Below are 19,742 nucleotides of genomic sequence, written 5' to 3'. Positions count from 1 at the left end.
AAATATTGACAATGCAATTTCCCATAGGAACTCCTTTTACGGCTAAAACTGTACCACTTTTACTATGACTCGAAGTTTTGAAAAAAATCTTATCCTAGAATTGAAAGTTCATATGTACCTCAATTTTTTTCAAAGGTCAAAATGTAGGGCTGTGCGGCATATTTTCAACGTTTTTTATATGCCCATACCTTTTCAAAGTTTAAACTAACACTAATTTTCTTAACTACCCCTACCTCGAATGAAAGGTTACCACAGATTTCAATGTAAAACAATATGCACATGTTTATTTACTGGCAACATTCCCAAGTTATGTCTCTGTGAGATGGAACACAGAGAGCATAACTGGGAACCAGTATGTAAACAAAATTAATTTTCTATGAGTATTCTAAATCTCCCCAAAAAAGGCGTGGTTTGGGAAACAGCTGTATTTACAAAGTGCAACCTATAAGTTGAATATACAACCCATAAGTTGAATATACATGAATTTTCGTTCAACATCATTCTCAAGGGTCTTGTATGACACATTTAGGTTTTTCGCCCATTTTTATAATATAAATCCATATGGAAAGAAATCAATTTGTAATATTTCAGATGATAAAAAAGATAAATGCACATTTTTTTTTCGATTTTCATTTTTGTAGTTCTCTTTTTCAAAAGTTTTAAACTGAAAAATTAAAAATTTTTATATTCGAAAACTTTGTTCGAAATTCCAATAATCTTATGTAAAAACTTTTTAAAGTGTAACACGTCATTCGTAAACAAATAAAATATATTTTATCTTAAAAAGTTTACATTTCCGGAAAAGAGATTATATTCAGTCCGTGTATGTCGGTACATTATCATCTTAGTAGAATATCCGGGTGTATTTTTTGTTGATGATTGCACATGTTTTTCTTTAGATTACAAGACTATTGCATCACTATTTCAATATTTCTCATTGTTTGCACAGACTTGATGGATTTATAAATCAGGAATATATAGGTTTCGTTACAGTCTTAAATTATACGGTTGTAAAAGCTGACAAGGACTCGAGGGGTAACTAAACGAAAAATATATTACAAAATGGTAATTGTGCACATACTATTTAATTAATATTTTGTTTTATCTATACTCATTATATTCTGCTTGTTAAGTTAGAAATTCAAATTCATGGTTTAGTGAATTATAGTTAGATTACCGTGAACAATGGTGAAGAGGAAGACAGTGGGGAATATCACGAATACATGTATGTTGTATTAACAATGATTAACAAAGATAATTTACTTACTTCTTGGAAGCTGAAAATATCTGTAGTCATAGATACTTATAGATATATTTGTATTATGTGGCTTAATTATTTTTGCGAAATCTAATGTGATGTTTACAGAAATTTTTCATTTCACAATTAAAACCTGCATGCATCATGTGCATTAGCAGATTAGGTCATTGTAGGTTGCAGTAGGATAACAAGTTAAAGATATTTAAGGAAAAATGTTAGAAAGAACTGAATTCCACATTATTAAAATGTCAACAAGAATTGTTGAAGACTAATAAATATCAATGTGCAATTATCATAATTATCAATATATTGTTTATTGAAACAGATGGCTGAAACAGATGAAAAGCTGAAGGCAGATACTTCTAAATCACTTTTCCGTGATATCAATGCTGATGATGAAACACCAGAGGTCATGGAGATTGAAAGTCTTTGCTTCAAATGTGAAAATAATGTATGTTTTCTAAGGATCAAGTATGGTAAAAAGTATGGTAAAACTACTAATTTTTTGCTAGCTATTAATTTTAATAAATTACTGGAATATACTGTGTATTTTTTATCTTACCTTTTTTAAATACATCAACATGATCAAATAAATTTGAAAATGACAAAATTCAATCACTATGATGTGGGCTAGAAAGGGCTAAAAGCAAAATAAAGTATCTAAAAAAAAATAGTTTGCTTTCAACTACAACTGTTTGACAAATATTAAAAGATATGTGTTTAACATGTTTTTTATTGTGGTTTCCTAACCAAACTGCTTTCTGTTCTTTGGTTGGGTTGTTGTCTCTTTGACACATTCCCTGTTTCCATTTTCCATTCTATTGATGTCAACATGGTCAATGAATGTTACAAATGTATGTAGGAAAGATTTTGAAAAAAAAGAGAATATTCTAGGACTTACGTATATCATGTATATTAAGGCTCTCTCACTGGAAAATTTCAGTGGAAATATTTTATGGTTTACATAATCTTTTATCATGTATATATACATGTCATGCATGTATGAAGAAATAATAGTGATTCTTTCAGTTTATGCTATTTGAAGAATGAGAATAAATGTACAGGCTACATTTGTACATTGTGTAGCTGTCAAAAACATCCTTTTTCCCTCTTACTTATTTATTAAAGTTCATACTTCATATTTCTAACATTACACAGAACAAAACATTCTCCACATAATAGGAACTGTTAAATATAATAATATAATGCATGATTCTAATTTAAATTGTTATATTTTCAGGGTTTAACACGCTTATTTTTAACCAGAATTCCTTTCTTCAAAGATGTGATCGTCAGTTCATTTACATGTGATAATTGTGGTTATCACAACACAGAGCTACAACCTGGTGGAAGGATCCAGGACAAGGGAGTCAAATATACAGTCAACATTCAAAACCTAAAGGTATAAGGTCAAGCAAAAAAATTTGTGTTTAGAGCTAGTGTTTCTGAAAGGTGAAGACACTTCTATTAGTTCAATGAACATTTAAATTAGACCATCTTCACCATAACATTTACAACAACATATCAGTTGTTGTAATATAAATGCTATATATATATATACATTTATACTGCAACTAGCTGTGTTATTTCCTAAATATAGTAACACAGCTATTTTTGTATAATGTCAATTTCATCATGGAACACTCTCTCCACAATCAGGGGTCCATTAAAGGATGAAAATAAGTTAGACATTTGTGTTATGATTTAAAAACCTATCAATGTTTAATTTAAGTTGCAATATAACAACAATATTAGGTCAATGTCATAAAAATATAAAATTTTTTGTACTCTTCCCAAAACTGGAGCAGGGCTCGGTAGAACCTCTCCCTTCCCCATTTTCTCAGCCTCATACAAAAAAGTTTATATTTTCCTGCCATTGACCTAATATTGTATATAATATATATATGTTATTCTATCAAAAACATCCATGGTACTAATTTTATGTTCACCAGATACGTATTTTGACAATAAAAGTCTCTACAGTGATGCTTGAGGCTAGAAAATTTTTAAAATCTGAAACCTCATACAAACATTGAACAAATTGAAACACTTGCTAACACATATTACAGAATTTATAAACATCATGACTTTGTACATTGACAGAGATACAAATGGTATAATTTTGACAAAATGATTGGTGACGACAAAATTTGTTCCTTAATCCACCTACTACATGCATTTAGGCTCAAATTAAAATATTGTTTGTTTGCAGTTTATCGACCGACCCTTGAAAATCCTCCGGACTGTGAAAATTTTATTGCTTTAAATTTGAAGATTTTTTTTTTAATTCTTCTATTGACGCGATCCGGAACTTTGGGTCCTTTCCGGAAATGATTTAAAGTCTGGGTCAATTACGTATTTCAAGTTCGGTTTTTCTTAGCTTCCCGTCAAGCGATCATGTGACCATTTAATGATAAAGCACACGTTAACAAGTATCCATGAAGTCACGGTGTCGTCTCGTGTCAATTTTAAGACAAATATCAAACAAAAAAGTTTATTAGTAAACTGTTTATACAGATTCAGGCACATGTAATGATGTGTGATGATATCATTGACGATGATGCAGCGGATATTCATAACTGACACGATAACCATTCTGTCTGGGAGGGTCTAAAACGCGGAAATGGAAAACGCGGAAATGAAAAATGAGTGTATTATAACTAATATCTTTGGAACTTCTAAAGCTTCTGTCTCAAACAAATCGGGTACAGAATCTGTGGAGCCTGACTTTATGGAACCAATTTCAGTGGTTAAATAATTCGACAGCAGCTTGAAGTATGGCATATTTTCTACAAATCGTTGTGAAGACGACAAAGATGAAACCACTCCTTCATGACTTAAATCTTCATGGATATCTGTAAACACGCCTGTACGGAGGAAGGGCTCATTTGAAATGTTAATGGATATAGATCATGCCAAATCAATAAGAAACAACCCTAACTACACAAAGATGTAGGGAAAATGAATGGTTAGCTTGAAAAATAAATATACTCTCTCTATATTAAATCTATCTTCGATTGCAATGAGTATGCTCCTTTAGGATAAGGGGGGCTGCCCCACTCCCCCCTCATCCTAAGCTGCCCCACTCATTGCAATTATTCTCTTTCTTACAATATTAAATATACCCAAACTGGGTGGCCTGTGTGAATTCAATTAAAACATGTCCTTAGGAGCTATGCTGCCAAATTTTTTTATGCATTAAAAACATTTTAGTACAGACCATTTACTTTTAATGGGGTGCTATGGATTTCACCCCAAACTTTAGATTTCTTTGGTTTTCATTAAAGCCTGGCAAAAATATAACCTTATCACATATAATTAAATATGAAAACAGTCGAATGTCTTAATACTTTTTTTCAAGTTGCCTTTTTTTCAATTGAGGAAGATTCAATGGTTATTTTTTTTTATTAAAAATACACTCTTTAATACATTGTCTTATAAATCTTTAATATCTATATTTTTCTGATGAAAATACTCTACTCATGAAAACATTCTAGTCAAAAAGCATACATGTCTGAATATATTTCTTTAAAACAGTTCTAGTCATAATGACATTCCTTGTTTATAAGTGTTCCAGTATTTAATAATTATACCATATTTTATGTCATAAATTGGATAATGACACTATGTTAAAGTTTCAGTTTTGGTTAAAAAGTTTTTTATCTGAAAATGCCTGTTCATTTGATGTTGGTTTTCAGCATGTCCAGTGTTTGTTGTTTTAAAATGTTTTTTTTTCTTCACAAGAAAATTGGTTTATTGTAATTGCTTGTTTAAACTGTATTTTGGCTGATAAAATAAAATATTTTCCCTACCTAACGATCCTTCAGTCTGAAGGTACAGTCGGAAAACTGCAAACAAACATATTTTTAAGGTTGGCCTTAGATACTTGATTTTTGGTTCACAACTTATTTATTACATGAATATATATGTATTTAACTATTTCTAACACCATCAACTCCATTAAATCAGGTCTTTTTCAAATAAAGAACATCAAAGGAAAGTAGCAATTAATCACAAATGTTATTTTTTTTTATTGTTTATGGTAATTTTAGTATCATATTTGACATGTTCATACTTTACTTATTATGAACTGTCTTTACTTTAAGGATTTAAACAGGCAAGTTGTACAGACCAATACAGCAACAATAGCCATTCCTAAATTAGAGTTTGAAAATCCACCTAACAAAGGAGGTATGTATAGAAATGAGAAGATGTTGTATGAGTGCCAATGAGACAACTCTCCGTCCAAGTCACAATGTGTTAAAGTAAACAATAATAGGTCAGAGTACAGCCTTCGACAAGGAGCCTTGGCTCATACCATACAGCAAGCTATGAATAGCCCCAAAAATTACTAGTGTAAAACAATCCAAACAGGAAAACCAACTGTCTAATCTATATAAGCAGGGGTGTGGAAATATTTGTTGTGAGCACTTGTCCCCGGGCAAGTGAAACCTAAAATTTTACTTGTCCGGAAAAAAATTTACTTGCCCTGATGATCCCAATAAATATTGAAGTATTTCTTGTTAGCTAATATATGATTCTTACTTAGCACTGTTGTGCATCATAAATGAAATATATTTGTTTATATGTGTAAAACATTAGGAAAGTAGGAAATGGGTTGACATCAATGGGACAGAAACCTAACGTCAAACCAACCAATGAAATGACATGTAAAGGACAATTTTGCAGCAGTTTTTGAATAAAAATTGTAGCCAGTAGGTATACGTACATATACTAAATGTGAGGACAGTGATTGAAGAAATGTAAACTAAATAATAACTATTGCATGATTTTGTGGTGTTTCTCTCAACTGACACACTTGTTTTCTTGATTATTTATCATTGTCCTGATGGGCAATTAATGCGTCCCTTTTATTTAACAAATAATGTTGACATTTCATCTATAAGTAGGACAAAAACTTAATTTATTTTCCGAATTTCCATAGATAGCCAGGGGCAATCTGATATCCACGATGTCTGAAATTCTCGCTTTCTTTTTTTTAAATACTCTAGCTGTGTCCTCCATTTGCATTTAAGGTTTTCTACTCGACTCATGACTCTTTTTGTCTTGCTTGCCCACCTTTTTATAATGTAAATTTATCGTCATGAACATTGATGTTTTTACTTGCTGAACATTGGTTTCTTTTACATAAATTAAACATCTTTATACGTTTTGAAATTAATTTTATGTTTTTGTTGGATTTGAACTTTGTCTTGTATATTTTTTTACTCGTCCACGGGCAACCAAGACAAAAATAATTACTTGTCCGGTTGTTCAAATGTACGAGTCGGGCGAGTCGGGCATAGCATTTCCACACCCCTGATAAGAAAACAAGAAACACTTATTAACCATGACATATACAAAGTCTGATTGAACTTAATTTAAATCATAATTTCGAAAGTGCTTTATTGATGAGAGGCCATACTGTACTTTTAATTCAAATGATCTGATACTGATTTTCCCATTGAAAAAAAAGCACTATAATATCTGAATTTGCAATTTTCCATTTACACAAGTAATATAAACAATGATACAGAAATTTACATGTTCAATATCTATATTTTTTTTATAGTTTTGACCACAGTTGAAGGTATTGTACAGAGAGCTGTAGAAGGGTTGTCACAAGACCAACCATTAAGAAAGGTAAAATATAGTCATTCGTATGTCATATACTCCTTTAAGCAATCTTACCAAAGACACCTACAAAAATGACTAAAAGGTACAGACATACATTTCCAGGTTGACAAACAAGTTAAGGTGTGCAAAATGATAGAAATAATGATATTGGTTTTCTTCTACAGAAATAAAGACTTGTTGAAGGTCGAACATTGACCTATAATGGTTTACTTTTATAAATTGTTATTTGGATGGAGAGTTGTCTCATTGGCACTCACACCACATCTTCCTATATCTATCTACTTGATTCATTACTACATTGTTTTCCATTAATCATATTGAATTTTTGTTGTGTGTTTTAAATCCCCCAAAAATACAATTTTCTTCTTAAACAACAAAATTGATAGCTATGAAAAAGTAAATCTAGAGTTTTTATAAAAATCATTTAACCATAGCTTTACAACTCTGATAAATAAATTTATTTTATTGTTCTGATTTTGTTTGATAGATACAACACCCAGAAGTAGCAGCTCAAATTGATGAATTCATTGTTAAGCTTAATGAACTTCTACTACTGAAAGAACCGTTTGATCTGGTAATTATGATATTAAGACATCTACAACAAAAATTTGTCAATAATTTGAATACATTCTTATTTGTGGGATACCTATTTTCATGTTTTTTTGTGGGTTTTTGTGGGTACCACAAATTTAATGTTCAACAAAGTGCTAATTTTATAAATACTATAAATATGAAGAGTTTTGCAAAAACATGAAAAACGTTTATTATATCCTACTCTGGGAGTGTGAGGTATAATACAATCTGCAATGGGCATCTGTTTATTTATAATAAAAAGAAGACGTGGTATGGTTGCCAATGAGACAACTTTGCATTAGAGACCAAATTAAATGACACAGAAATTATCAACTATAGATCATTGTATGGCCTGTCACTGTGAGTAAACATCAGTTCTCAGGGTCAGCTTTAAAAGGTCACAAAACGACAAATGTAAAACTATTCAAACAAGAAAACTAATGGTCTGATATATATGCAAAAGAATGAACCACTGAATTACAGGCTCCTGACTTGGGACAGGCACATACAGAACGTTGCAGGGTTAACTAGTTTGAAGGCTATCAAACCATCCTCTAACCTGGTACAGTGGTGTAACAATACTACATAAGGACAAACTATAAAAGTCAGTTGAAAAAAGCTTTACGCATTAGATCAATACAAAGCAGAAAGACATTGTTCAAAACACATAGTGGACGTGGCAAGGTACTTAAACATGCCCACAACAAAAAGGATTTTTTTAAAACAATTTCTTTGTATTTAGTTTCAGGGAGGTTAATACTGTTTAAATTCATTTTATTTCATTTACAGGTTCTTACAGATCCAAGCGGAAACAGTTATATTGAAAATTTATATCCTTCAGTTTTGTTATTTTACTTTTCAATCTAGTTAATGAGTATATAAAAGTTGAATTCCTTCACATTGTTTTCTTTGTAAATTTACGTTATTATATTATATTAAACGAAAACTTACAATTCAAACTGAAATATACAAATTTTGGTAATCTTATACAGATTAGGAACTTCAGGGTATGCATCAACCAAACAGCAATCCAACAATAAAACTATTTACATATATATATATATATGTCATTGTATGTTAACATGTTTGATATGAAATGTATTGAATTTTTCTTAACAATGGTACATATGCACCTCAGACTGATCCTCAAATTAAAATTTCACGTTACAACAGATCTAAAGCAGATAATGAAATTTTAGGACTATCACAGGTAAGCATAGTGGATAAGTCAGAAAATTGACTAAAATTGAAAATGACTTTCTAATTGATTGTTCAGTCTTTAAAAAGCTGTTCACTTCAAATTTGATGTTAAGGATGTTTGCTACTTCTTCTGACTTTTTTTCAATTTGGAATTCGATAGTTTTATCCATTTAGTGCCATTAACAAAATTGCCCACTGACCCTTCCATGCCTTCCTTTCGTTCTTAATGTTATTGCCTATAGTTTTAAAGGGGCACTAGCTACGAGATATATAAAAAATATAAAGTTTGATTTTTTTCTGTTCAATCAATAATGAAAGTGATTTTAGACTTTTGATAGTTTGGATAAATGTTTTACATTGTTATAAATCAAATATGAGAATTTGAGTCAAATCGGTGACCATGAATTTGACAGCTAGCATGGCTAGTGCCCCTTTAAAATTCATTTTTGAAAATTATATAAAATCCTCGTTTTTTTTCCAATAGCTTTTGAAAAAAAAGGTGTCAATGTTTTATGTATGAAAAATCTAGAGACAAAGCCTCCAAATTTTCAATTGATTATACCTCAAAACTAGAACAGGGAACTGTCATTGTTTTTCTAATTTTAGGTTCCCTTATTCATATTCTATCATTTTATAACAGTCTTTTAAAGAGCTTGTTATTTTGGAACAGAGGAGCAAACATTCGAAAGATAAAATTTGGTTAACTAGTGTGAGTTTGTGTTTTCTGATATTTACAGTCATTTTGAAATTATTATATGTAAACAATACAATGTTTTTAAGACATTCCAGGTGATCATATTGTATAGAAATGTTGATATAACTATTGTCATGTAATTTCACCCACAAAAAATGAAATAAAAGAATAATATGCAATAATAATATTTTAGGACTCTGAACAAGAGATGAAAGACAATGAACAATTTGATGCCAAGGAAGAGGTATGATTATTGATGTGTACTGTTTTTATTATTTGTAAAGGACCTAATGAAATGTACCTTAAAAATGACAAAATGAAGCACAACTTATTAAGAAACAGTTCAAAGTGGGTGAACTACTTTTAAAAAGCATTTCCAAATTTTGTTGAAACAATTTAAAAAACATAACTGCTGATAAAATTAAATAGAAATAACAACCTGCAACAACATTGGTTAACACATACATGTTTGAGGGGCCTGATGGGTTATTATTGTTCTTTGTGATTTACGCATTTTCACTATCCTGATCCGTTTTTCTACAGATTTTTTTATTTTTTATACTTTCGTGATCCGTGATCAAGGAAATTAATTTTTATGTGAATCTTGATTGACAAAAAAATCAACTTGTGAATCATGATGAGACATCCCATCAGGCCCCTCGTGTTTTACATGTGCTTAACAACCTTGACATCTCATGGTTAGTTTATAGTATACCTGCAGTGCACCCTCATGGGTAGTAAAGTATTTTAAACACCCCAATAGGGGTGTTTTCTGGAGTTCACTTCACAAAATTTGTAAGCTATTTAGTTCACAGAGTACCGGTTGGTGGTCATATCTTCTGTTTGTATTTTTCAATTCTTGTAGATGCATTGTTGGAAAATTAAAAATATTTTTAATATGCTAATGTGCATTTAATTTAAGATTGTCAATTCAAAAAGCTAGTTACTTAATTTTCCCAATGGAATGAAGACTTGTGTGATTATTAGGTATTAAGACGAATCAATAATATGTATACTTTTATTTTCAGGTTGCTACTTTCGAGACCAATTGTCCGAATTGTAATGACATCTGTTCAACTAACATGAAAGTAGTTGGTATCCTTGATCATAGAATTATTCTCTACAGTATTTGAAAATTCATAATTTGAAATAAATTAAACATATTGTTCAACAAAAGTTTCAGAAGCTAAACTTCATAGGTCATAGTTGCATGTCAGAATAGTTTCTTATCTTTAAATGCATCGACTGCAACATTATTATATATATATAGTTATCAAAGGTACCAGGCTTATAATTTGATACACCAGATGCGTGTTTTGCCTTCATACATGTATTTAAAGACTAATCAGAGACACTCAGATCTAAATAGAAAGCCAAACAAGTATAAAATTGGGAGAGCATAGAGGACCCAAAATTCCAAACATTTGTTTCCAAATATGGCTAAGGTAATCTATGCCTGGGATAAGAAAATCCTTTTTATATTTCAAATCATTCATACTTTTCAAACAGTTAATTTATAAAAGTGACCAAATAATTGATACTGGTATTCCATGTATTCATGTCAACATGGACGTGCTGACTACTGGGCTGGTGATACCCTCGGGGACAAAACATCCACCAGCAGTGGCATCAATATTTATTTTTTATCTTGTATAATCAAGCAATGATATTGTTTAAAATTCATTATATTTTCTTAACAAACTGTAGACATTCCTCATTTTAAAGAAGTAATCATTATGGCTACAAACTGTGATAAATGTGGACATCGTGACAATGAGGTCAAAGGTGGCTCAGGGATTGAACCAAAAGGAAAGAAAATCACCCTGAAGATCAATGATGTTTCTGATATGAACAGAGATGTTCTGAAGGTATCATAAATTATATCAAACACTTCTAAATGATAAGCTAAGAATACATTATGGTTTATACTACAGGACAGGACCAAGGCTTCCAAAAAATATTTGAGCCAGCCGGACATTTCATATCTGATCCCAATTTTAATTCCTTAAGACGTAATCACAAATGGCAGTTATGGTAATCAGATGGCCATTCCAATGATTGACATTACATTAAAAAAAAAAACGATCTTAAACTTTACTTTGATATGATATGAATTTGATGTTAGGATGTTACTGTTAAATTGGCAGTGCATCATTCAAAGTGTGCACATCAGCGTGCTCATATCTGCCGTAGACTTTTTATTTGTGCAAAATGACATTGTCAAAAACTTTACTTTCGTTTTCAACCGGAAGTTGACTTGACAATGGTAAAACATGGACCATAAACGGATACGTAAAATCCGTGTACGTTTTACAAAGCACGACTGAGAGAAGAAGCTCTTTCCACGTTATTTCTTCAACAAAATACTTGATTTGAACGTTAGATACAGGTCTCATTGATAATTTCAGCATTTTTAAAGAAATGTAGGATGCATTATTTAATTTCCCACCTGTGCACATGCGCACATGTGTTCTAGTTCATACGATGTAGTTCTGACGATTTTTTTTATTTAAAACCTTTTTAAATTTTTCATCAAATCATATTAATATACTAATTTCTAATAATTTTAATCTTTTGGACTAAATCAATTAGATAAAAACCTCTGAAATGTAAGAAAATAATTGTGAATAAACCAATCAATTTTACTGAACATAGTTCACCTGTCACCTGAACAGGTAGATTTCAGCTGTCCAACTACTAATTAGCCTTGATTAAATTTAGAAAGTATTGAAGTAGGTGTTGTTTTGATAATAATTAATCATCTTGTCACATTTATGACCGGAAATGTGTTGATGTTAAAGGCAAAAGGTTGGGTCAAAAAGATCGTGAATTATGTAAAAATGACCGAAAAAGCCTTGAATACTAAAAAGTATATGACCGTTTCATGCTTTGCCCAGCCGGACTTTTACCGGACATTATACAAATGACCGGAATAATGACCGTTTTGGAAGCCCTGGACAGGACCCCTTATATCCACCCATGCATTCCCTTTTATTACAAAGGAGTAGGTTCAGTAAGACCCCTTTTTGGCCCCAAAATATAGCAGTTTTACAAAATTGTGAAAATGTAATCTTTCGGCTATTTATTTGAAAGTAGAATGCTTCTTCTACATAAATATGGGCTGTTTTTGACAATACAATGCACATATATCGGGTACTAACATCATTAAGTCATGCTAAAGTACTGAAATCTGCACAATTTTAGAATTTTAATTAAATTTTAGACGGTTTCAGTCTTAAATGAAAGTGACTACATTTGTGGTCATTCATAATATTGAAATGTAAGTTGTATTTGATGATAATACATAACATATATAAAGGGTGAGGATGAACACGGATGCAGCCACTTTCATTTTTGACAAAACCATCTGAAAAGAGATGTTTTTGGCATATTTTATAGATTTTTCATATTCAAGCTTCAATCAAAGCGTTTTTAATGACTAAATCAGTTAAAATCTTTCACATAAACTTATCGAATCAATTGCAATAAACACTCAATGTTTAAAAAGTTTCCAAAACTTTCGTTAGATGAACCTGAAATTTGAGGCCAAAATCGGCCCTTAGCTGGTACATTTGCATCTAAATATAAGGTTTCATAATTTGTATTATTTATTAAAGTCCACCTCTCCTCTTTGAAAGTTATCTCTCCACACTGAGTAGATGATATACATCATTCACAGTGCAATTTTTATCTGGCAGTCCGTTCTCCTTTCATTTTGGCTCATTTTATTCTCTGCAAGAATTTGTTCAGGGGATTTTAACAGTTTTTAATAATAAAAAAAGAAGGCCAAACCAGCCTATAATACACATATATGCATTTCATTGATTTACATTAAGTTGTTAATCTGAATTCAGTTATCAAATTTCTATTTTGTAATTATTTTTTGTCAAAGAACTGTGCAATCTTATTTGACGCACAAATTAACCATTTACCAGTGTATAACAGTAGTAGGAAATTACCACTTGCTAAATAGCTTTATTTAAATGCAATGTTTTGTTTGATACATCCTAATGTTGGTAAAAAATGTAATGCCGACATCACTTATTTTTCAGAGTGAGACTGCTTCTCTATCCATTCCTGAACTAGACTTTTCTACAGGCATGGGAACATTAGGTGGAAAGTTTACAACTGTTGAAGGGATCCTTTTGGCAATCAAGGATCAGGTACTAAAGACACAAGCTAATTCGATTATGAAATATTCTTCTAGATAAAAAAGAAGATATGGTGTGATTGCCAATGAGACAACTCTTCACAAGAGACCAAATGACACAGAAATTAGCAACTATAGGTCACATTACGGTCTTCAACAATGATCAAAGCCCATACTGCATAGTCAGCTTTAAAAGAGTTCGAAATGACAAATGTCAAACAATTCAAACAAGAAAAACTAAATCCATATAGATACCAGTAAAAACAATATTCAAAAATCTAATTACAGGGTTGAATTGTTAACCTTTTAGAATAAGTTTATTTACTTAGTATTCACTGAATGGAGGGTCACAGGGTGATTGTTGGTGATTGAGGTTGTGAACACTCTTTTACAAATCTATAAAGTCATATATGATATTTGGTAATCATGGAATAAATAAGGGATTATCCGTCTTTAGTAAAAGTAAATAGAAATCTGTGAAATTTAAACACAAGGTTTATGACCATAAAAGGAAGGTTGGGATTGATTTTGGGTGTTTTGGTCCTAACAGTTTAGGAATTAGGGGCCAAAAAGGGTCCAAATAAGCATTTTTCTTGGTTTTCGCACAATAACTTTAGTACAAGTAAACACAAATCTATGAAATTATAAAATAAGGTCTATGACCACAAAAGGAAGGTTGGGATTGATTTTGGGAGTTTTAGTCCCAACAGTTTAGGAATTAGGGGCCAAAAAAAGGTCCCAAATAAGCTTTTTTCTTGGTTTTTATAAGACCGCAAAATTTGAAAAAATTTTCGTCGTATATTGCTATCACGTTGGCGTCGTCGTCGTCGTCGTCGTCGTCGTCGTCGTCCAAATACTTTTAGTTTTCGCACTCTAACTTTAGTAAAAGTGAATGGAAATCTATGAAATTTTAACACAAGGTTTATGACCACAAAAGGAAGGTTGGTATTGATTTTGGGAGTTTTGGTCCCAACATTTTAGGAATTAGGGGCCAAAAAGGGGCCCAAATAAGCATTTTTCTTGGTTTTCGCACCATAACGTTAGTTTAAGTAAATAGAAATCTATGAAATTTAAACACAAGGTTTATGACCACAAAAGAAATGTTTGGATTGATTTTGGGAGTTTTTAAGTTTAAGTTCTTAGACCACATTCATTCTGTGTCAGAAACCTATGTTGTGTCAACTATTTAATCACAATCCAAATTCAGAGCTGTATCAAGCTAAAATGTTGTGTCCATACTTGCCCCAACTGTTCAGGGTTTGACCTCTGTGGTGGTATAAAGCTGCACCCTGCGGAGCATCTGGTTTCTGTCTATGAAGAAATAACTTAAAAAAATATTGTGCACACTGAATAACCTGGTGCATGGGATGTAGCGAGTTTTTCTAAAGTCTCTGAATTCCATTTTAAGGAGTAAATCATGAAAAATGTTGATTTGTCATGATCACATAATAAAATTATGTCTATGAGCTGATAGACAAAAAAAATTAGGCCTTTCAGAAGATGTTTTAATACATCCAAAATAATATAATCAAAGGATAAACTTTTAAATTCCTAAAAATGAGAAATCAGCCAGACAAAATTGCCCTCTAAATTTATGTCAGAAAAAAAATATGTGATTTAGAAGATTTTTTTTATTTGTTAGCCTGTTTATATAAAATTCAAGTTAGACATACTGTCATTATTTTTCTACTTGCAAAAAATTGTGTAAACAAGGTTTTGCATGAAATTAGTAGGCTTATAGTATAATTAGTCAGAACAAACATTTTATAAAGTCATATTATAAATATTTTTCTTGTCAATGATGCATGTTTTATTGCAGTTAAAGGATTCCAATCCATTCTTTCGTGGAGACAGCTCTGAGGAAAACTTGAAAGGGAAGATAGGACAATTCTGTGATAAAATTGATGAGGTACTTTTATTTTATTATGCCCCACACCCCAAACAATAGAGGGGGAGATATATAGGAACCATCCTGTTATTCAGTCAGTCTTGTCTGTTTGACTATATATAGTAGCATGGGTTCGAATCCCGGCGAGGGAAGAACCAAAAATTTGCGAAAGCAAATTAACAGATCTAACATTGTTGGGTTGATGTTTAGACGAGTTGTATATACATTATGTACACAGCCATGTATCACCATCATTGATGGCGATCCGATGGATACATCTGTTGTAGAGTTGTCACTGACTCAGACATACTTATAAATATAATTATTTTCTGTGACTGTATATTACATTAATGTGTAGGATCCTTTACTATAGATAATTTAGCTGATCTGTAACATCTTCATGCCTTATATATCATGTACTGTAGTACGCCGCTAGATTAAAACTGACGAGGAAAGATAACATACGGCCAGCGAAAGCTCTTTTTAATAGAGAGCCCAGGTGGTTGTGTGGTCTAGCAGTACAGCTGCAGTGCAGGCGATTTGGTGTCACGATATCACAGTAGCATGGGTTCGAATCCCGGCGAGGGAAGAACAAAAAATTTGCGAAAGCAAATTTACAGATCTAACATTGTTGGGCGAGTTGTATATATATATCAACCCAACAATGTTAGATCTGTAAATTTGCTTTCGCAAATTTTTTGTTCTTCCCTCGCCGGGATTCGAACCCATGCTACTGTGATATCGTGACACCAAATCGCCTGCACTGCAGCCGTCCCGCTAGACCACACGACCACCTGGGCTCTCAAAAAAGAGCTTTCGGTGGGCATGTGTTACCTTTCCACGTCAGTTTTAATCTAGCGGCGTACTACAGTACATGATATATAAGCATACATCTTCATGCCTTATATATCATGTACTGTAGTACGCCGCTAGATTAAAACTGACGTGGAAAGGTAACACATGCCCACCGAAAGCTCTTTTTTGAGAGCCCAGGTGGTCGTGTGGTCTAGCGGGACGGCTGCAGTGCAGGCGATTTGGTGTCACGATATCACAGTAGCATGGGTTCGAATCCCGGCGAGGGAAGAACAAAAAATTTGCGAAAGCAAATTTACAGATCTAACATTGTTGGGTTGATGTTTAGACGAGTTGTATATACATTATGTACACAGCCATGTATCACCATCATTGATGGCGATCCGATGGATACATCTGTTGTAGGGTTGTCACTGACTCAGACGTACTTATGTATATATATATATATATATATATATATGCCTTGTTAGCACAGTTGTCCCTAAATGGCTTAATTGATATAGATGAAGTTAAAATGCATAAGAATCGATGGGTCACTGTGAAAACAGTTAAAATATGAGAAAATAAAGGGTGACAGGTAGGTGAAACTTACTTAAATGAAGAGATAAATGAAAAAAGAACAGATTGATGCCTGATTTATATAATTCAAAGGCTGTTAATCTTCACCAAAAGCGACGAAGCAGAGCATCTATTTTGGATGACCAAATATCCACTTTTTGATATGGGACAAGCTCTGAAGTCTTAAGGTCCCAGTTTGTCTGGCAAAACAGCCGTAGGACGTCAGAGTAATCACGGACTAGGCAATCACAGTCAGTGTCAATTAGGAAGATTAAGAGAAATAGTCAATGACAATCACAGTCACCAATTTATTCTTTATTTTTGTGTATTATTATTATTGTTGGTATGTAAGACATATTTTATCTTTCAGATCATTGAAGGGAAAAGAATGGGAGTTCACTTTGTTTTAGATGATGCAACAGGGAACAGTTATCTTCAGGTATAGGCTGTAAAGAAATTTTTGTGTGGACCTTTTTAGACCCTTGCAGTATTAAAAGAGAGTTTTGAAATATCATGACTCGATGAAGAGCAAAAGAAAGTTAAAAATTATACCAACATGCCATTGGATTGCAAATTTTTTGCTTTGTAACTACAAATTATATCTGTTAAGGCCTTTCAAAAAATAAAACAAAGAATTTGTGAGTAAAGGCATAGGAGTTCCAAAATATTTCAATGTCTAAATTTAGAATTTTCCTTACTGAACATGGATCTTTTTGCATTTTAAAGGTTGTTGGGATAAGGGGTCCTTCATTTCTGTACTCCTTAATTTTTAAGGCCATAATTCTATAGTCTTTATACTTTTTTTTCCTTAATTCTCTATTCTCTATATTTAAGCATTTCATTTTCTCTATGTTTCATTTATTGGTCCATTTTTATCTATACTTAATATTTTTTGCCCATTAATATTTATTCTGTAATTAACCTATCCACACCCTTATTAATGGACCAGTATAAAGTTTTTGTCAGGTAAAAGAATCAATTCTAGAAATGATGAAATTGACTTTATGTTAAAAATAAGTTGATTGGGATTTTTTTTTTATACTTCAGTTGTGTTAGATTTGAATAACTACACCATAATAAGACTTGCTATTTCCCGAAAAGGCATATTAGTCTTATATAAATACCTTTTCACAGATGTGCCTAAAAAATATATTACAATGCTTCTCTTCAAAACTTTAAATTTTTGAAAGAACAGCTACATTTTGAAGGTTTAGAACTTTCAACAAAGTTTAATTATGACATAACAAGATTTAAAATATGTTTTCAGTATAGTTAATGAAGAAGTGTATCCCCTCAAATTTGTACTTTAAAAAATATATAAGGAAAGGAAATCTGAAACTGAACTAAAATTGTTAGTCATCAAAAAATAATAATAAAAAAGTCTTAATTTTCTTCATCAGAGTTGCCATTTCTGTCTTTATAAAAATATATTTGTTTTTGAAAAAAATTTTGGTTTGAAAAAATTTCAAAAGATAAACAGGGAAGGGTGATTAATAACTTCGTCCATAGTAATAATCCCGAATTGCATTAGATTCAATAACATTGAGAATACATTAAATACTGTGGATTCATTTATTTTCGTGCGTACCAATTTTCGTGGATAAAGGAAAACTTTTGTTGTAATAAATTTCGTGGTTTTGGCAATGTCTGCATATATTCCTTAACAAATTTGTATTTCATGGTTCCCCTGTTCCCAGGATGTCCATGAAAATTGGTATCCAAAAAATAATATAAATGAATCCACGGTAAGTGATATTGACAAATTTGGTGGGCTCAGTAAAAAAGTAAGTGATGGAGATTGGGGTGTTTTAAATATTTGCATTTGAGTTGAAGATTGCAGTTAACTACATTTTTGTAGTTACAGAGATTAAAAATCAGTAGTTTCAAAAAAGAAGATTAACTAAGTTTAGAGTTTCAAAATGTATACCATAATTTGATGAATATAAAATTCAAGGTATGAATGACATGAATCCATTACAAATTTTAATCTAGTACTAAATCCATTTCCAGTAAATGAATTGAATTGGAGTCAAATACTGTTCATTTATATTTATTTTAAATGCTGTATATAAATAATTGTATATTTTAAATCTGTGTTGTTGAAATAAGAAAACTAGACAAAGTCAGGGGAGATAATTCTATAACACAATCAGTTTGATAAACTGAGGATTCATAAATTTAAATAAAAAAAACAATTTCTTCCTACCTACCCTAGCTGGAACCATAGATATTGTTTTATTTGGCCTTTCAACAAAACACAGATCAAGTTCTCTATCAAATTGGTGTCACTTATGAAGATATGTCTAAAAATTGTTTTTTGAAAGCTAAAAATCCTCAAACTATATTTATTTTGAAATTTTGATTTTTTTTTTTCAGAATGTTTATGCCCCAGATGATGATCCAGAAATGGAAATAGAAAGTTATGACAGAACCTTTGATCAGAATGAAGAATTAGGACTTAATGATATGAAAACAGAAAATTATGAGAGCTCATGACAAGAACAGAGCCTATGATTAAACTGTTCAAAATACAATTAATTTTTCTGAAGGGTTGGTTTATTTAAAAAAAATTGTACATTATTATTTTGATTATTTATTTTTTTATGAAATTTAAGAATAGGTTAAAGTCTAGAAGATAATAATGCTAATAAATTTTCAGAAAACATTTGGGGTAGATGTCAGTAACTATTCTTGTATTTTAACTTTGTGTATTAGATATATGCAGATTTAGGAATTTATTACATGTGCAGATTTAGGAATTTATTACATGTGCAGATTTAGGAATTTATTACATGTGCAGATTTAGGAATTTATTTCATATACAGATTTAGGAATTTATTACATATGCAGATTGAGGAATTTATTACCAAAGTGTGGAGTAGAGGGCCAAAAGTCAAAATATTTCTCTATTAAATCATTTTGACAAGAGAGAAGATTAGAATATCTTGAGCCATTTTTCATAATCAATTTT

At 31.4% G+C, this 19,742-nt stretch overlaps 1 protein-coding gene across 2 annotated transcripts; it reads left to right on the top strand.

The window, feature by feature from the left end:
• Positions 1–837: 837 nt before the first annotated feature.
• On the top strand, positions 838–19,426 carry LOC143080064 (zinc finger protein ZPR1-like). Of its 2 annotated transcripts, none has more exons than XM_076255722.1 (15): positions 838–1,035; positions 1,584–1,709; positions 2,499–2,660; positions 5,365–5,449; positions 6,831–6,901; positions 7,383–7,469; positions 8,258–8,302; positions 8,598–8,678; positions 9,556–9,606; positions 10,391–10,457; positions 11,070–11,230; positions 13,415–13,525; positions 15,332–15,421; positions 17,142–17,210; positions 19,148–19,426. In XM_076255722.1, the coding sequence occupies exons 2-15, from the start codon at positions 1,584–1,586 to the stop codon at positions 19,265–19,267; spliced, it is 1,326 nt and encodes a 441-aa protein (XP_076111837.1). In that variant the 5' UTR covers positions 838–1,035; the 3' UTR covers positions 19,268–19,426. The 2 variants fall into 2 exon arrangements, with proteins under 2 accessions (XP_076111837.1, XP_076111836.1); XM_076255721.1 differs by having other exon boundaries at positions 854–1,065.
• The last annotated feature ends 316 nt before the right edge of the window (positions 19,427–19,742 follow it).

This window comes from Mytilus galloprovincialis, chromosome 6 (genome assembly GCF_965363235.1).
Source record: "Mytilus galloprovincialis chromosome 6, xbMytGall1.hap1.1, whole genome shotgun sequence".
Taxonomy (NCBI): domain Eukaryota; kingdom Metazoa; phylum Mollusca; class Bivalvia; order Mytilida; family Mytilidae; genus Mytilus; species Mytilus galloprovincialis.
Note: the sequence above shows the minus strand (reverse complement) of the source record. Positions and strands in the feature narration are given on the sequence as shown.

Excerpts from the sequence above, each read along its gene's own strand:
- LOC143080064 (XM_076255721.1), top strand. Across the intron at positions 10,458-11,069 it reads AACTAACATGAAAGTAGTTG|ACATTCCTCATTTTAAAGAA; the intron begins GTATCCTTGATC and ends AACAAACTGTAG. Across the intron at positions 11,231-13,414 it reads TGAACAGAGATGTTCTGAAG|AGTGAGACTGCTTCTCTATC; the intron begins GTATCATAAATT and ends CTTATTTTTCAG.